General features: G+C 45.9%; 1 protein-coding gene across 3 annotated transcripts in view; it reads right to left on the bottom strand.

Moving 5' to 3' along the window:
- PROZ (protein Z, vitamin K dependent plasma glycoprotein) overlaps positions 1 to 20,149 on the bottom strand; it is a 263,433-nt gene that overhangs the window by 190,472 nt on the left and 52,812 nt on the right. For all 3 annotated transcript variants that reach the window (XM_086934408.1, XM_086934409.1, XM_086934410.1), the window contains one exon: positions 493 to 656. In XM_086934408.1, the coding sequence (XP_086790534.1) occupies positions 493 to 656 (164 nt within the window). The remainder of the gene's footprint in view (positions 1 to 492; positions 657 to 20,149) is intronic.

Below are 20,149 nucleotides of genomic sequence, written 5' to 3'. Positions count from 1 at the left end.
TAAATATATTTTGAAGCATCCAAAGGCAGCCTGTGCCGTTCTTCTGAGAGGGGGAACTTTGTTTATATATATATATATATATATATATATATATATATATATATACACGCATTATATATACATATGTGTATATATATTTTTTTTCGCCTAGAAACTCACTGAAACAATCCAAAGGTAACAGGGGTGTTATAGTTAGGCTCACACTTCACTCATACAAAACCAGAGAAATTACATCACATATTACGTCACTCATGACATGGTCAGTTACATTACTGATGACATCACTTATGACATCTTATCTCTCCCACGGTAGGAATGCTGACTTTCCCTCTAGGTGAAAATATTTATAAAGAGTTAATATATTTGCTACATTTCAAAATGTTAGTTCATTTAACCTTAACAACCCTTATATTTGTCAGTTCTTAAGGATCTCAAGTTGGCTTGGAAAGGAATATGAATTAAATTACCCGAAACCACAACAAAATTACTTACAGTCTTGCCTTTGTCTTCAAAATATTCCCTTGCTTCTTCATAGTTACATCTCTCTTCTAGGCACTCTCTTTCCAAATTTCCAGGAAGAATCTCTTCAACCAGCATGAAGTTTGCTCGCTTGTGTCTTTGTATGACTTGGTTGGCATTTTCTGCTGATAGAAACACTGAAAAGTAGGAAGAACATATCTGTTATCTGTAAGAATATAAAGTGTTTCCCCATTGCTTTGTCTAACTGTATAGGATGTAGGTAATAACTACTCCTTTGTTTCTAAAATATCTGTGTGCTGCCCGGGACCGATTCATGAATCTGGGCCAATCAAAATAGGAAATTGACATATACTGCACATCAAAGGTTGCATGCCCCACAGCACATGATAGAAAGCAGGAGTTTTAGTCACAGATTTTAGATTTGCACAAGGGTTTCATATCTACCATCAAATACAAGTGATAGCTTGTCACATAACATTCTTCACAACATATGCCAGCACATTCCCCATGGCTCAGAATATTTTGATTACCAATATGCTCTTCGTTTTAGCTGAGAACCTTCTTCTTGGATCTGCAAAGAAAACCATCATTGCTGCCTCTTATTAAACTTTTGTAATCCAAAGAAAAGCCTTTATGTGTATCCTAGGATAGCGCTCATTTCATATGCTGAAGATATCTACTATAGCCCACAAGATGAATCTCATTTGATCTACATCATGAATTCCAAAGTGAACTCCATTTGAGCTCAAAATTGTTATTTATGGATCATTTGAATGTCTGATTTCCGGTCATGGAATGTCTCCCATTTGATACTTAATGTTTCTAAGACCATCTCGAGCAGTGTAAAAATGTGTTTGCGAAAGTGGAAATGTGTGAAGTTCATGATTTTTACACTCAGTGAAGTTGCAAAGCTTGGAACTGTTTCCAATTGTCATCTGACTACATTATTCCCCTCCCCAACAAATTTTTTTTTTGTAATTTTCTTTTCTTAAAAATGTGATTTGAAAACACTGTTTCAGGGAAAGAATGGAAAATGAGTTCTAAGGTCATTTTCCTAATTATTCAGAAACATTTTCGGTGAAATTCAAATTTGCAGGGTTCCATTTAGTGGAAACCAATATCAGCCTTGGTAAAATAAACTCCAACTTGCCACACGCTGTAAGATGCCTCATCTATATGGGTCAAATTATTAAGCATACATTGTCTCCCACATTTTGTATTAACATTTACGTAATTGCTGAGAGCAAATGCTTGCAGATTATCATAACGAGTAAAGGGAAGGGGTCCCAGTAATATGAAGACATTAACCAAAGAAATGAAAATAATCAAACCAACAAAACTTCAGTCCACATTGTTTTATTCACAATGGGATGATATATTGAATATGCATAATTTACAGAATAATCAATCAGTGGTTAATTGCAGTGCCCCAAAGGTAGAAGCGGGGAGGGTAGTGTGATAGTGATGGGAGTTGGTGAAAGAAAGAGAGAAGATTCTTAAGTGACGGTAAAATCAGCAATTGAGACTTGTTTCACAAAGTTACAAACTCTGTACCTAAAACAGGACTGACAGGTTCATGCGGATTATTTTAGACGCAAATCATACTCCAAATGTGGAGTATGATTTGCGTCTAAAATAATCCGCATGAACCTGTCGGTCCTGTTTTAGGTACAGAGTTTGTAACTTTGTGAAACAAGTCTCAATTGCTGATTTTACCGTCACTTAAGAATCTTCTCTCTTTCTTTCACCAACCCCCATCACTATCACACTACCCTCCCCGCTTCTACCTTTGGGGCACTGCAATTAACCACTGATTGATTATTCTGTAAATTATGCATATTCAATATATCATCCCATTGTGAATAAAACAATGTGGACTGAAGTTTTGTTGGTTTGATTATTTTCATTTCTTTGGTTAATGTCTTCATATTACTGGGACCCCTTCCCTTTACTCGTTTACTTACCCAGGTCCCCGTAACTTTAACTGGGTCAACCCCCCTATCAATATTCTGCAGATTATCATAGCCATACAAATATCCTGTTGTTAATTTTCACAATGCCATTCATGCGCCTCCAGGTGCCTTTCTTTTGATAGCTGAAGTGATTCTTGCTGAATTCCCAGAATTTGGGATGCAGTAAAATGTGTACTCGTTTACTGCCTTTTAAGGCTATCTTGCACCACTACCACGCCACCAACATCTAAAATAGGTTTCTCTGCAGTCACACTTGTCTATTCTATACCCTGACATGGACAAGAGAGGTCTAAGACCCTACCCACACCTTCCTCTAGTTGCTGCATATTTGTGTACAGTTTGTAACTGTCTGCTTCTTCCTAGTGGCAGTTGTGCATATATCAACAAGTGCGTGGCCTACACACAGATACACATCTCAGCTAATATCCAGGTGTTCACAATGTAGGACTAGCTGCACTAAATAAAGTAGGGTTGCCATATCTGTTTCTTTACTAGTGCAGTTGCCTTTCACATGATGTACATGGAAAAATTAAAACTATATCCAGTATGTTATTATCAGAACCTCTGAAGTTATGACTTGGTCTGTAGAAGAGGCCTGTGTTTTTGACTATGAGAAACTTAATAAAATACATTTAAATATCTAATCGTTCAGTCTTCAAGATTTTCCTAAACCACATGTAGATGGGTTCGCATTTCAAATTAAGGTTCCAGGCATTCAAAGTATCAGCCCTTTACATCCAATGATCTGCCTCGGTGTTTCGTTACCATGAATGTTTGTAACTTGATCAGGCAGGCAGACATGGATCGGAGGTAGCTGATAGAAACAAAGTGAGGTTTTTCAGCAAGTAAGTAGGGGTTTTATCTCATGTTGCTTTGTGGACAGTGCATTGGATTTCAAATTCAACCAAAGCTTCTACAGAATGTCAATGGAGTGCTTTGAGAGCAGGTGCAATGTGATGTCACTTATAAAATTAAACGTAATAGCAACAAGGGGTTTGGCCCTAGGCGGCTGGACGGGGCCGTATTAAACTAAGAGCGAGAAGTGTCCTAGCCGTCACCTTTCAAATGCTGCTACATAAATTTAACAGACTGTGAACCAACAATTCAATTGATATTGGCTTGAGGCATTTATTTGCTGCTCATTTCTATGTACTTTACTCCACATTTGAATCATGGGTCAGAGAAGTTACATATTTTTCAGTCTAAAACAAATTACACTTATTTATGCCACAGATCAAACAAAAACATACAACCTCGTGGTGAAGTAGTGTGATGTAAAAAACAATACATGAACAAGTGACACAAAACAACAAAGTATACAAACATTATGTCACCAATCTTAATTCATAAACAAAGCAGCTACTTGGATATCCTTTAACATCCACATTGTATAACTGAGTTAAGTAGCTTCTATCACAGGGAACAAAACAATCAAACCCATTAGTGAGACAATTCAAAAAGCATTTCCACTGGGCAGAAACAATTCCAGTCTGTGCTTTTTCTTTTGAAAAAGGAAAAGTACATTTATTACACACACATTACTCAACACTACGCAGTAATTTTCAAATATACATAAGGCTGATCTAAGTACCTTTTGATGACATTGAGTAATCACCTCTGACTTCCTAACGAGTCAAGTTTCCCAAACCACATGTCAAAAATCATTCTCTTGGGAGTGCATGCTATAATCAAATCTAACCGTGAATGACTGCACCTTATACTAGTAATAAAGTATATGTACTTTGATCACGAGTGGCTGTCAACATCATTATTTCAATGAAGCATTTTCGACAAAATGAAATGTGCATTTTTCATGGGTATGGGAGCTTTTTATATACTTGCAACATTCAAGTTCAAGTTTAACATTTGTATAGCGCACTACTCACCCAGGGGGTCTCAAGGCGCTTGAGGGAGGGGAGGTACTTTACTTATCGAATATCCAAGTTTTTAGTTGTTTTCTGAAGGAGAGGTGGTTCTGTGTAAGGCGGAGGTGGATGGGGAGAGAATTCCATGTCTTGGCCGCTAAGTAGGAGAAGGATCTTCCCCCCATGGTGGATCTTTGGATGCGAGGATTTGCGGCGAGGGCTTGATTGGACGATCGTATTTGGCGGGTGGGGGTGTAAAAGGACAGGCGCGTGTTGAGGTATTCGGGTCCTAGGTCATAGAGGGCTTTGTGTGCGTGGGTGAGGAGACGGAACGTTATTCTCTTGTTGACGGGGAGCCAGTGGAGATCTTGTAGGTGACCGGAAATGTGAGCTTGGCGGGGGATGTCTAGGATGAGTTTGGCTGATGCGTTTTGGATGCGTTGGAGTTTTTTCTGTATTTTGGCTGTGGTTCCGGCGTAAAGGGTATTTCCGTAGTCCAGTCGGCTTGTGACCAGTGCATGAGTGACCGTCTTTCTTGTTTCGGTGGGGATCCAACTGAAGATTTGTTTGAGCATACGTAGGATGTTGAAGCATGATGATGGGACAGCGTTGACTTGTCTGGTCATCGAGAGAGAGGAGTCCAGGATGAAGCCCAGGTTACGTGCGTGGTCCGTTGGTATGGGTGCGGTTCCCAGGGCCGGTGGCCACCATGAGTCGTCCCAGGAGGAGGGGGATGATCCTAAGATGAGGACTTCCGTTTTGTCCGAGTTTAGTTTTAGACGGCTGTTCTTCATCCACTCGGCTACTTCTTTCATCCCTTTGTGTAGGTTAGTTTTGGCGGTGTTTGGGTCTTTGGTGAGGGAGAGGACCAGCTGGGTGTCGTCTGCGTAGGAGATGATGTTGAGGTTCTGTTGGCGCGCAATGGATGCGAGGGGACTCATGTATACGTTGAAGAGGGTGGGACTGAGTGATGATCCTTGTGGAACGCCGCAGATGACTTCAGTGGCTTCCGATTTGAAAGGGCGGAGGCGGACTCTCTGGGTTCTTCCATGGAGGAATGAGATGATCCAGTCCAATGCTTTTCCTTGTATTCCGACGTTGCTGAGGCATTGTATAAAGGTGCTATGACAGACTGTGTCGAAGGCTGCGGAGAGGTCAAGTAGGATGAGGGCAGCTGTTTCTCCGTTGTCTAGTAGAGTTCGAATGTCGTCTGTTGCTGCGATGAGGGCGGTCTCGGTGCTGTGTTTGGCTCGGAAGCCGGACTGTGAAGGGTCGAGGGATTTGTTGGATTCGAGGAAGGCGGCGAGCTGACTGTTGACGGCTTTCTCAATGACTTTGGCAGGGAATGGGAGGAGCGAAATGGGGCGGTAGTTTTTAAGTTCAGTGGGGTCTGCTGTGGGTTTCTTCAGGAGGGCGCTGAGTTCGGCATGTTTCCAGCTTTCCGGGAAGGTAGCGGAGTTGAGGGAGCAGTTGATGACGTCTCGGAGATGGGGTGCGATAATGGAGTCTGCTTTGTTGAAAATTTGGTAGGGACATGGGTCGGTTGGCGATCCTGAGTGGATGGAGTTCATCAGGTGGATGGTATCTTCAGTGGTGATTGGGTTCCAGGCGCAAAGGCTGTTGGAGGGGGGTTTTAGTTTGGAGGTGGGTGGGGTGGACTGGTCTCCGGACTGGTCTCCAAAGTTGTTATGTATGTCAGTGATTTTGTTGTGGAAGAACGAGGCTAGAGAGTCACACAGGTCTTGGGAGGGAGTGATGTTGTTGGTGCCGGCGGTGTGGTTGGTGAACTCTTTGACGATGTTGAATAGTTCCTTGCTGTTGTGGGCGTTGTTGTCGAGTCGATCCTTGAATGCTGATTTCTTGGTGGATCGGATCAGTTGGTGGTGTTTGTGGGTGGCGTTCTTGAAGGTAGCTAGGTTGTCAGTGGTTGGGTTTTTTCGCCAGGCTTTCTCGAGGGTGCGACAGATCTTCTTGGATTTCTTAAGGTCATCATTGAACCAGGGGGCTTTTTTGCTACTTTGCTTGATTTGATGGTTTTTCAAGGGTGCTAATTCGTCAGTGCTGTGGGTGATACATTGTGTGAGATTGGTGGCTGCTAGGTTTGGGTCCGATGATTTGGCAGGAGGGTTTTGGTGAAGCGATGTGAAGAGCTGGTCGGTGGTGATTTTGTTCCAGTTTCTGCGGGGAATTGGTTGTGGGTGGTTGTGGGTCGTAGTCTTTTTGTAGTTGAAGTGAACGCAGCTGTGGTCCGTCCAATGGAGAGCTGTGGTGTGATTGAAGGAGATGTGCTTGCTGGAGGTGAAGATTGGGTCGAGTGTGTGCCCCGCATAGTGGGTGGGGGTGTCAACAAATTGTTTGAGTCCGAGATTGGCGAGGTTGTCCAGAAGGGTGGTGGTGTTGCTGTTGTTGTTCTTTTCCAGGTGGAAGTATAGGTCTACCAGTAGAATGTAGTCCTCGGAGGGGAGGGCATGTGGGCTGATGAAGTCAGTGATGTCTTCGCTGAATTGTGAGCGGGGTCCTGGTGGCCTGTAGATGAGGGTGCCTCTGAGTGTGGTCTTGGGGTCGGTGTGGATCTGTAAGTGAAGGTGTTCGGCGGCTGCGAGGTTATCGTCGGAGCTGGTCGTGATGCGGATGGTGTTCTTATGGACGATGGCGATGTCTCCTCCTGTTTGGTTGATGCGGTCCTTTCGGATGATTTTGTAGCCGTCCGGGATGGCTATGGCGATGTCGGGCGTTGATGAGGCGTTCATCCAGGTTTCTGTAAGGAAGGCGACGTCCGGCGATGTGGTGTCGATTAGGTTCCAAAGTTCAATGGCGTGTCTGTGGACCGAGCGGGTGTTGAGCAGGATGCACTTTAGGTCGTTAGTGTCAGAGCTCTGTTTGGAGTTTGTGGATTTGGTGTGGGTCTTGATGCAGGCGAACTTGCAGGAGTGGCAGGTGAAGGGTCCATGAGTGTGTCCTGGGGCGGCTTGGTGGCAGACTGGGAGACGGCCGGGGTTGAGTGCAGAGAGGGTTGCAGCGTCGTACGTTATGCGGGTGGAGTGGGTTTTGCGGGGGCCAGGGGGACTGGCGCTGGGCGCGGTCCAGGCACGGACGGGCGTAGACAGGCTTAACTTTGGCGCGCCTTCGGCGCGCATAGGGCGCGTCCGCAGCGCGTGAATGCTGCGCGTGTGTTGCTCTGACATATGTAGATAGTGGAGGGGGGCAGAGCGAGGGAGCAGCAGCTGGGAGGCGGGAGCGGGGTGGAGAGACGGGCTGGGATGGCACAACAACAAAATGGCAGCAACAACAACAAAGCGAAACAGGGTGAGATTGGGGCACAATGTGTAACGTCGCAATGGGCAGTGGCACCGACACAATCGGGCACTAATTACATTGCGAGCAATAGAGCGCTATGAATAATTTCAAAGCACAAACAATTTTTAAAGTCGAGCAATGCAATGCGAGTGATAGAGCGCTATGAATAATTTTAAAGCACAAACAATTTTTAATGTCGAGCAATGCAATGCGAGTGATAGTGCGCTACGATGTTAAAGAGGCACAAACAATTTGAAACGCAATGCGTGCAATGTGCAATTGGTTCTTTGGCAGCAGTCAGCGATATAGCGCTACGATACCCAGGAGATCAGGGAGTGAGAGGAGCGACCGCTTCTGCACGGGTCAGGACGGTCACAGCGCTTCACAAGAACGGGACTATCCTATACTATCAGTGGGAGGGAGGAGCAGCTGGGAGGCGGGAGCGGGGTGGAGAGACGGGCTGGGACGGCACAACAAAATGGCAGCAACAACAACAAAGTGAAACAGGGTGAGATTGGGGCACAATGTGTAACGTCGCAATGGGCAGTGGCACCGACACAATTGGGCACTAATTACAATGCGAGCAATAAAGCGCTATAAATAATTTTAATCTGATAACAAGAAAAATGCCCCCTCTCTCTATAGTTTTAGATGAAGACCAAATAAACAACTTAATTAAATCTGGTCTGGTATATTTATTTATACCTTTTACTTTTTTCTTTGTACAAAATGACTTTCAAAAAAGATGGCAGGGAAAGGATACACAATACAAACGACAATTAACGTTATTCAACACTCTTAGACACGGCAATGCTTTACAAACAATATTTCAACATTACATCCAACAAAAATCCACATCACAATATAACGGTATCTGTAATACATAAATTAATTTAACAATCAAACTTATTGACACAAAAAAAGCCAATTAAATACAAGAGCAACACACGCATATATCAATTTTGTTTTAGATACAACTGGATGTTGTGATTCGCTCTTGCAGGAGATGCCATTCGCTCTTGCAGGAGATAAGTTTGATTGTTAAATTAATTTATGTATTACAGATACCGTTATATTGTGATGTGGATTTTTGTTGGATGTAATGTTGAAATATTGTTTGTAAAGCATTGCCGTGTCTAAGAGTGTTGAATAACGTTAATTGTTGTTTGTATTGTGTATCCTTTCCCTGCCATCTTTTTTGAAAGTCATTTTGTACAAAGAAAAAAGTAAAAGGTATAAATAAATATACCAGACCAGATTTAATTAAGTTGTTTATTTGGTCTTCATCTTAAACTATAGAGAGACGGGGCATTTTTCTTGTTATCAGATTTATATAGGGTCCAGCCCTCCCTCTACCCCGGTAAGGACCTATCTCCGTTTGTGTGCATAAATAATTTTAAAGCACAAACAATTTTTAAAGTCGAGCAATGCAATGCGAGTGATAGAGCGCTATGAATAATTTTAAAGCACAAACAGTTTTTAGAGTTGAGCAATGCAATGCGAGTGATAGAGCGCTACGATGTTAAAGAGGCACAAACAGTTTGAAACGCAATGCGTGCAATGTGCAATTGGTTCTTTGGCAGCAGTCAGCGATATAGCGCTACGATACCCAGGAGATCAGGGAGTGAGAGGAGCGACCGCTTCCACCCCTAGAGAGCACTGCGCAACATGTACATTTATTTAATTTTTAGGCCACAGTAATTAAGTATGGCGAATTTTGCGGATCTGCGGTCCGCGAATTCGCAAAAAAATCAGTGAATTCGCAGATTTTCCCACTAAATATGGGATTTTTTTGCGATTTGCACTGGAGTACTTTCTACTGGCTAATCCAGTAAGTTCAACCTCGTTGGGTAAATGTATAGTGCTTTTCCTACACTGCAGCTGCGTAAAGGGCCAGAAGATTTGTCTCCACTGACCATTGTGCCTGTAACTTTGCCATCGCGCCAAAAGGCGCCGAAGTCCCTTGAGTGAGCTGTCCATCATAGTTGGGGAAAGGGCGGGAATACGTTTGATACCGCTAGTGTGTGGTGCGGGGCCAAACGAGCGGGGCTTCTATGCGTGTCAACGTGCCTCTTGTGTATAAAGGGTCAGAGAGCGAGCAGGGCAGCTGGTGAGGAGAAAGCAGTCTCCTGGTCACAGGAACTACACGGGGGTTGCGCTCGAGAAACTCAGGGATTCAAAGACCTCCCTCGAGTATTACAGCTAATTTTCGACGGTAGAGACGGGGATAAAGCACACTTGCTCAGCCTCGACCGTGCTCACTAATGTTTGGGGCTGATTAAAATGTTACTGAATTTGAACTTCAACTCGGGCACCTGCTATATCTGTAAGTGCTTCCTGTTGACGTTTAATTTTTGTGACAGGAGCCTTGTGCCAGAATGAATCCTGCCCTGCATACTTATCCACGAAGATGCCACAGTTTTGTGCAATACCTCTACTCAGCTGGAGTACTTTCTACTGGCTAATCCAGTAAGTGCTACCTCGTTGGGTAAATGTATAGTGCTTTTCATACTCTGCAGCTGCGTAAAGGGCCAGATGATTTGTCTCCACTGACCATGTGTGCCTGTAACTTTGTCACCGCGCCAAAAGGCGCTGAGGTCCCTTGAGAGAGCTGTCCATCATAGTTGGGAAAGGGCGGGAAGACATTTGATACCGCTAGTGTGTGGTGCGGGGCTTCTATGCGTGTCAACATGCCTCTTGTGTAAAGGGTCAGAGAGCGAGCAGGGCAGCAGGTGAGGAGAAAGCAGCCTTTGGTCACAGGAACTACACGGAGGTTGCGCTCGAGAAACTCATGGATGCAAAGACCCGGGACTTCTAATCGTGTTGTTCACATGCCTCTTGTGTATAAAGGGTCAAGTAGCAAGCAGGGCAGCAGGTGAGGAGAAAGCAGCCTCCTGGACACAGGAACTACACAAAGGTTGCGCTCGAGAAACTCAGGGATTCAAAGACCTCCTGCGAGTATTACAGCAAATTTTCGACGGAGCATATGGGGTTAAAGCACACTTGCCCAGCCTCGACCGTGCTCACTAATTATTTAGGCTGATTACTGAATTTGAGCTGCAACTCGGGCCCCTGCTTTATTTATATCTGAAGTACTTCCTGTTGAGGTTTAATTTGTGGCCCACTGGATGCACTTACAGAGTTAAGGCAGGTGCGCCTGAGTTGAAGCTAACTTTGTAACCATTTTAGAATGGCGCCAGCAAGCTGCCAGAGTTGCTTACTTGCAAGTTAGCTTTCTACAACTCGAGCACCTGCCTTAACTGAAATCCGCCCGCGAGCGGATTTGTGGATTATTCTGCAATTTCGCGAGATTCGCGGATCGCAGAATTGCCGAAAATCCGCAAATTCTGCAAGCGGAACGGATTTTCTGCCCATAGTTAACAGTAATTGCATCCATAGACTTCATCCCTAGTGAGTGCTACACTCCCAGCTGGAGCATGGGAAGTGATTGCATTCCAGGAACAACACTGGGGTAGTCATCTTTTTACAATCCCACCAAACGTAGGGTGGTGGCTGCTTAAATCCTTTTTGTAAGGAGGCGGCAAAACTTCTTCAGCTCCCGTCACAATTTTGGACTTCATTGGTGGTGACCCGCTGTCCTGGGGCCACCACAAGTAGTAAAACTGTGCAAAAAAGACAAGCCCTACAGGACAATATGGGGTGCTCCTTGCGAGCAGTGAATAACTAAGGAGTGGCTCTCCCTCTGCTTCAGGGGGAGCTGCAGCTTTTGTTTTCCTATTTTTTTTATATTCACCACATGGCCTCATACTGCGCAGGCTTTCTCTTTTAACTTTGGAGTGCATGGTCCCACCGGGGTACCCTGTGCACGCTCCAAATGGAGCCCACCCCTAGCTACCCCTACTGCCTCCCTGTGTATGCAGCACTCTTTTATACTGCTGCGGGAGCCGGAAGGTCTCTTCTGTCAGGCCGCTCCTCCTGGCCAGGTGCTGTGACTCATGGTGGCCTCCTTCTCCCCAAAGACATGGGCACCGAGAGCGGGACAGGTCAGCAAAGTCTGGGAGAGGTTGGCGTCACTCTCCCTACCTCCATCTTGTCTCAGGCCCAGGGATGGGGTCCTGGGCCCCATTCCTCACCCTTCTGGTGCGGTGAAAGCGCGACAGCACTTCCCCATTTTTGCCACCATCAGGGTCTTGGAGTTGGTGTCTTGGGCCCCCCAATAAGTAAACCAGTTTGGGGGATGTGGTCTCCAGGCCCTTTCCCAAAACACGCCCCGTCCAAGATTGATTACAGGGACTCTCCTTGCACTGATTACCGGGCACGGGCCCAGCCTGAGGGGCTTAGAAAGGCTCTGAAAGTGGAGCTCCATGAGTGCCGGGTCTCACCTAGAGGGTCAAAGATCGAATTCTTTGCAGGCTCATCTCTCAGGCCCAGTTGTGCCGTTTTGCTTGATCTTGGTCTTGTTTTGCTCCTAGTTGCAATCCCTAGCCACCTGGATCCCTTTGATGATGATGATGATGATAAAAATGTATAATGCGCAAGACAATAACCCGCAGGTATCAAGGCGCCTAACAATAAAATCAGAAAGTAGAACCATTCATCCATTACACATAGGCTTGTCGGAAGAGGCAGGTTTTAAGGGCACTACAAAATGTCTGTAGCGAGGGTAAGGACCTGAGATCCAGAGGGAGATCATTCCACCATTTGGGAGCTAGGGTGGAGAAAGCCCTGCCACCCCATTTAGCTCTTCGTATGCGAGGGGCTGATAGAAGCAATTTCCCGGAGGAACGCAAGTTCCTTCCAGGAGTGTAGTGGGAAATGATGGAGCCCACTCCCGAGTCACTGTTTTGTGAAATGGCTCTGTATGTCATACACAGGACCTTAAACCTTACTCGGTATTCTACCGGAAGCCAATGCAATGTTTTCCGGGCCAATGTGGCAGAGGTACGTCTGGGAATATCCAGAACAAATCTTGCTGTGGCATTCTGAACCACTTGTAAGCGCTGCAGGAGGCTCCTATTTAGCCCCGCGTACAGCGCGTTACAGTAATCTAGGCGTGAGCCAATGAGTGCAACAGCTATCTGTTTTCTGGACTGTAGCGAAAGGTACTTTCTGATCCTTCGCAGGGTATGTATTAAGCCCCAACAGGTGGAGATGGTTCTACTCACCTGTTTGCCCATATCCAGGGCAGGGTCTATCATCACCCCAAGATTTTTAGCAGATGTTGTGGGGGAAGGGCACACTCCAAGCGAGTCAGGCCACCAGCTGGCTGACCAGATGTTTTCGGTCCCTCCAAACACCATCACCTCAGTCTTCTCCCCATTCAGTTTAAGAGAGTTCTGAATCATCCAGTGACCGACCGCCTCCATGCAAGATCTAAACTTGGAGGCGGTCTGCACATCTGAATGGGGGAGAGAGACAAGTATTTGGGTGTCGTCAGCATAGGAAACTACCTCCATCCCGAAAGTTCTTACTAGTCTGGCCAATGGGGTCACGTAGATGTTAAATAGGGTCGGACTGAGAGCCGACCCTTGGGGGACCCCACATAGCACAGGTCGGGATGGAGATAGAAACTCGCCCAGTTTAACTCTTTGTTCCCTCCCAGCAAGAAAAGAGGTCAATAGATCTAGAGCTGCACCCCTTACCCCCACGTCCCTCAGACGAGATGTAAGTACTGAGGGGGAGAGGGTATCGAAGGCTGCAGTTAGATCTAATAGGACCAGGAGGGTGGTCTGGCCCCCATCCACTGTCGTGCGGATGTTGTCAAGCACGATGGTGAGGGCCGACTCGGTGCTATGTTCCCTCCTGAATCCGTGCTGGGAGGAATCCAAGCAGCCCGAGCACTCCACAAAGTCCGCAAGATGCTTGTTCAGATGTGCCTCAAGCATCTTCGCCGGGGCGGGAAGCAGCGAGATTGGACGAAAGTTTTTTAGGACCTCCGGGTCGAGGGAGGCCTTCTTTAGCAGAGGCTTAACTACTGCCTTCTTCCACTCCGAAGGGAAGACACCGTTTCTTATAGCTAGATTCATTATTTCTAGCAGCGGTGGTAAGAGGGTCTCCCTACACTGCTTAATGATTTTCAGAGGGCAAGTATCCAGGGGGGAGCCCGATTTGATCTTATTAGTCAAGATTTCAAGATCTTGCAAGGTCAGGGGTGGAAAGGAGAAAGGTGTCCAATGGGGAGAGGTCGATGGTAGACAGATTCGCCTCAGCCAAGACAGTAGGCACACTAATACAGGCTCTTTGTTTTTCAAGAGCTAGGTGGATATCATGTATTTTCGTGTGGAAAAAGGAGGCAATCCTATCAGATAAATCCTGTGAAGGTACGACAGGGTCAGGGACTTGTAAATTGACTAAAGAGTCAACAATTTTGAAGAGCTCCTTCGGTGAAGAGAGCGAGGTTGTCAGGGTTACAAAGTAATCTTGTTTAGCCTGCACAATCTCAGCCTTAAATTTCCTAACAAGGAGTTTGTGAGCTTCTTTGTTCTTAAGGTCCCAGCTAGAGTGCCAGAGTCTCTCCTTTCTCCTCACTTCTTGCCTGAGGAGCCTGAGAGAATCTGAGAACCATGGGGCAGATGGTCTCTGTCTGGCTCGGCGGCGGGTCTGTGTTGGGGCCAGTTCATTCAAGGCCTCAGTGATAACCTGTTCAAAGTGGCCAACTGCGGTCTGTACACTGTCCATACCCGTAGTAGAGAGGCTGGCAGCCCAGGGCACAAAGGAATGGCTGCTGATTTTCCTGAAGTTTCTGGCCGTTTCCTGTACGTGATTCCCTTTTTTGTTTCCATCCCCCCTGTGATACTCCAGATAAAATGGGACTGCAAGGTGATCGGACCAGGATAGGTGCACCGGGTCCTTGGTAGTTAGGCGATGGTCATTAGAAAAGATGCCATCTAACGTATGACTTTCTTTAGGCCTCCTGCACTGAATGGTGGTGAACTTTGAAGGTAGCTGGTTTCACCAGCCTTTCTCCTGTGTTCCTCGGGACCTCTCTCCTCCTTGGTGCAGAAGTCCAGTCTTTCCCCCAACTAGCCTTCAGGGAGTGTAAGGGGACCAGCTTGTCTGGTGCTGGGGAGAGCCCCACTAGCCCTGGAGTAAACTAAAGTCAGAGTCCTTAGTCCAGATGACCATCAGGGTGGTGCTTGTATTGTGCTTCAGAGGGAAAGCTGGGGATAACGGAGATTGTTGGACATAGAAGGACTCCTTCACCTAAGGACACTACTTCTCGCGGCCCCTGCTTCGCGGGAGCCACTTGTGTCAGGAACTGAGGAAGCGCTCTGGTGCTGCTGAACTGTGATAGGGCACCGGACTTGGAGTTGGCGTTTCAATTACAGGCTCCCCGCGGGACTGTGAGGACCAGCGTGCAGTGCGGCTTGTGATCTGCCGCAGCTGGTCCTCTTCCCGCTCTGCCTCCCGCTATTTAATCTCTTCTACAACCACGCACGCGGGACACGCGCGGGCGCGCGCCGGGCAAAGCCCGGGCCAAGGGCGGGCCCGTTTCAGCCCGTTCCAGACCGGACAAGACCGGACCGGGCTACCCCCCTGACCTCCACGGCCTTGGATTAAAGTTACTATCCAGGAATTGTTCTCAAGGACTATGTCTGGGCGGGAGCTAAGAAGTAAGTCGATCCTGGCAGTAGGCTCCACAGCGGGAAGTATGGAAAAATTTCTTGTTAGAGCCAATTCCCTTATTGCAACTGAAATTATGGTCATGGAAAAGTGATTATCACAAGAAATCTCTGCAGCCAAGAGATCTTCTCTGGGAGTGATTGCGAACGCTAAAACACTTGAGAGGCGTGTGGTCCCAACAACACTTGTACCACCTACTTCGGGACAGGATGATATATCTCGAGTGGATGAGCATGACTCGCAGGATCTAGAAATTTTGGTTACTGATATCCTGCCTAAGATTCATTTATTGCTTGATGCCCATGGTTCAACCCCTTCTGATGCCGATGGAATTGTAAATAACATGCAGAACCAAGGGAATAAGGAAGGGGCAATTCCCAAAAGGAAACGCGTGAACCAAAAACAAGATGGGAGGATGGCCAAATTAGCAAAGCGGCAGAGTGGTATCGTCCCATTAGATAGGCCCACCACCGGTACAATAGAAACTTCAAATGGGTTGGGCGACCTAGCTGCCTCTGCTTCAGGTATCCATACACAGGTTCAGCCAGGCACAGAGTTCGATTGAAAGCCTGGGTGCTCTCTTCAAATCCCTACTGTACCCCCTAGAAGTTAAATTGGCTAATATTGAACTCAGATTAGCTAATATTGAGAAAGTTACGTCCGGGATTGTAGAAAATTTAAGCAAGGCAAATAAGTTGGAAGCAGGCAGGAATGTTGTATGTCAGAATGGGGGGACACCGCCCACTGTGGATACCCTAGTTAACCTGGTCACACAGCAGCCTCCAAGCTTGATTACAGATCCCCTGTCTAATAATAGAGTAGATGCTTGCAATAATAGAGTAGATGCTTGCAAGACTGTCCCACCAATAACGGATAAGGTGCATAGGGTCAGAAAATCCCTACTACCTGATCTCCCCCCGAAGCAAAACCCCTGACGGTTGTCTTGGCAGGAGTTCCAGTTCTAGAGGAGGAGGCTAGAGAATCTTTCACCTCACTTAAAAATAAGGTTGTTAGATGGTTAAATTGTAATAGACCCCTGCCGCCCCAATTCTCTAGCGAGATCATTATGGTAAGAGACTACCCTGGCTGGGTAAAATAGCCAAATCAATAAACGGGGATTGCATAACAGTAAATTTCAGAGACCCTAGAACCATCTCTCATATATGCGCTGGTTTTAACAGGACACCTGATTCCACTATTCAGACACTACCTCTGTCCTTTTTTTACCCCCCGGTTTGCATGGGAGCAAAGAGGGAAGAGATGATGACTGGGTAAGGGTGGAACGTATGGGAAGAAACAGGGGACATCCCGGTAGATTAGGCTTTACGCCTATCCCCGACACCTTCTGTGATTACAATCGTTTTAGTTGCTTAGATGCAGTAGACTGACTACCCCTTGCCAATTTGATGCCAGGAGGTGGCACTGAACTGGTGGGGAATAGTGCCCCACTTTTAGGAACTCTCGACAGGTCAGATCACGAACCAGCCGGGATGGCACAAAAGAATGTTGACCTTTTAGGGACAAATTCCCAGCCCAACTCCACCACAGCCACAGGCGGCACACAAACTCCTAATACAGGGGCTCCTATGAAACCTGGTGCCTCTCATGCATTATTTAATGAGGTCTTAGGAATAGGCATAGGAAATAATAGTAAAGGGTATAACCTTGTGCGTTGGAATATTGCTGAATGGAATAAGAAGGAAGAGTCCCTTGGATGGCGGGAATTTGTTGACAACTATGATATACTATGTCTGCAAGAGACGTGGTGTACGGAGCCAATAACTTATGATGGGTACGTCTCCTTTAATCTCCTAGCACAGGGTTCAACCATGGGTAGAGCTAAAGGTGGTCTTCTCATACTACTTTCTGTAAAATTTCCAGTGCAAGCTAAAACTCATATAAAGATTGGGTACTATTCACAAGTGCTTTGGTTGCAGCATACTAGTGGCCGTAATGTCCTGCTGATCAACTACTACAACAATCTGTTTGATTCTTCCCGTTTTACCGTAGTTAACGAACTGGAGCATGCCCTTGATAAGCTATGTGGGGACAATCGTGTTAATTTTGTTTTTATATGGGGTGGTGATTTTAATATTTCGATGTGTCCCTTCTCATTTACTAAAGCCTGTGGATTCAACGGGGACAGAGGTGAGGACTGCGCCCATTTTACCCACAGTCCATATGGAGAGTTGTTGAATTCTCTTTTGATTAAATATGAATTGTTTATATTTCAGACCGCAAAAGACAGTGAGGGTAACTCTGTTCCCACCTTCACAGGTAGAAATTCTACCTCAGTCATCGACCATCTGTTGATTTCAGAGGATATTAGTGTTTTCTGTGACACTCCGGTAATTCTAGATCTAGCTGTTAGCGACCATAATTGTATCACCATGGCCCTTTTCATCTGGGGTCAGAAGGGCCATGTGACTCCAAATATTATAGAAGACATAGTCCCTTGTAGGCCCAATGGCTATAGGATTAAATGGAGTGGGGATAATTCAGAGAAACCAATGACAAAAATTGTGGCTGCCTGTCTCCCAGAGTTGTACAGAGGTTTGGATGTAAATGTAAATGTGTTTGTATTTATATAGCGCCTTCTACCCAGAGGTCTCTTAGCGCTGTATTCATACCGCTGTGGAACCCTTCCTGGCAGATGTCCACTCCTGGGCACCCGCAAGGTGAAGCCAGGCATCCAAGCGCTGCTGGGGCCATTGTGGAGATTAAGCAAGCTATTGCCCAGAGTCACAGAGTGGGACCCATGATTAGACTAGGCACCGAGGCGAGAATGATCAGGTCCGGGGAGATTGAGTCCAAGAGCAGCTGAGGCGGGAATTGAACCCTGGTCCCAGGCCAGACCTCTGCATCAGGGTCTGCTGCTCTAACCATTGAGCCACGCTTCTCCACATGGATGGGAATACAGACACTGTAAGCATTCTCATAGGTTTTAAGAAGATTAATGATTTAACCAATAATATCCTTACGATTACCAAGGTCGGCAGAAAGAAGGACAATACCGGGTGGTTTGATAGTGCTTGTACCAAGTCCCTACGGAAATTTAAAAAAGTCTTATCAAACAGCCCCAGGGATAGGGGAATTATTACAATCCTTAGGGCAGTATATAAAGACCAGTTGAAACGTAGGAAGCAAGAGTTGCAAGAGGAAGCCTGGGATAATCTCTCCAAGGCGATAGAGCTATCTAATAGTAAGCTCTTCTGGGACACAGTTAACTGTCCCTTCCTCAGAAAAGAGGAGGTTCCCGTTTTAACTGCCCAAGTCAGCGAGGAAAGCTGGGTTTTGCATTTTACCAGCATTTTTCACCCGGGGGGAGTAACCTCTTTAAGCTCTGGGATTGATGTCTGTTGGCCAACGATCCCCCTTAACATTACAGCCCTAGAGGTGGAAAAATCCATTTGGAGTAGCAAGGGAGGAAAAGCCCCGGGACCAGATGGGGTGCCGATTGGTATGTATAAAGCCGACATTTTCCTTTGGGGCCCTTTCCTGACTAAGGTTTTCAATGCGGCGGCAATGGAAAGCGCACCTTCAACTTGAAGAGAATCCACTATTATTCCAATCTTTAAGAAGGGAGATAGATCCAAAGCAAAGAACTATCGACCTATCTCCCTTTTAGACTCATCCCTGAAAATAATGAGTAGGGTGCTGCTGCTTAGATTGGAAGAGTGGGCAGAGGATAATGGAGTCCTTGCGCAATCGCAATTTGGGTTTCGAAAGGGCCTCGGCATCATTGAGCAATGTATCAACCTGGACCGTATTATAGGGAAATATACGGGCGCAAAGCAGGATTCGTTGTTTCTCTGCTTTGCAGATTTAACCAGCGCATTCGACATGGTCGATCATGCTCTATTGTGGCCAACCTTATTAGATCTGGGTGCCCCTGTAGCAATTATTAACTTCTTGGCCAGACTTTATACCAAACTATCTGCCCGCATACGATTTGGTCAAGCCGGTGAATGCACCAACAATATCAAGGTTAAATCAGGCATTAGGCAAGGCTGTGTCCTTGCCTCGCTCCTTTTTTCCCTTTTTATTAATGCCATTGATGCAGAGTTAAAATTGGTGAACTCCGATGCACTGCAAGCCGAGGGTCAAGATATTCCTGTGCTGCTTTATGCAGACGACACGGTCCTTTTTATCAAGAACACCCGTTGGTTTACAGAGACTAATGGATAGATTCTCAGATTTCATCAAGGGTAGGAAACTGAAGATCAATAACTCCAAAACTTTCATTATGTCTTGCGGGAAAAAAGTGAGGAAACTAAGATCCTTCCACATAGAGGAACAAAAAATACAAGTGGTAGATAAATTCTGTTATCTAGGCTTTACTTTTAGTAGTAGTGGCATGTGGGTACAGGAGATTTTAAATGTCAAAGCAAAGATGGCTAAAAGTGCCTTTGGTGTATTCAAATTTGCTTCGAAATTGGGGTACCGACGCATATATGATATGCTGCACATTTACCGCCACAGATGGGTATCAATAGCGCTTTATGGATCAGGTGTTTGGGGCCACTGTCGTCATGGGGATCTGCAACTAGAGGAAAATAGATTCCTAAAAAAACTCCTTTGCCTCCCAACTTCAGCCTCTATTGGGCTATCCCACCAGAAAGTCGGGATGGAGCATTTGACAGATCTTATTGGGTTAAGACCGTTAATGGCCTGGAGATCCATTTGGATGAAGGAGGAAACTGGTTTTACTAGAAGCATTATCAGTGACTGCCTTCGTCTGGACAAATGCTCTTTGATCCCATGGCTTAACTACGTTGTAATGTCATTTAGGGAAACATTAAATTTGAATGTTTTAGATAACCCAGCCAGTGCTAATGATATTCCAAAGAAGGAGCTCAAACACATTTATTTGGGGAAAAAAGCCAAAGCACGTAGTGACTCTTATAGGCACCTTATAACCCACCAATTTTATCGCTCAAATATGGTTAG

The sequence above is a fragment of the Lissotriton vulgaris genome, chromosome 8, assembly GCF_964263255.1.
Source record: "Lissotriton vulgaris chromosome 8, aLisVul1.2, whole genome shotgun sequence".
NCBI classification, from domain to species: Eukaryota; Metazoa; Chordata; class Amphibia; order Caudata; family Salamandridae; genus Lissotriton; species Lissotriton vulgaris.
This window is presented reverse-complemented; position numbering and strand designations above follow the sequence as displayed.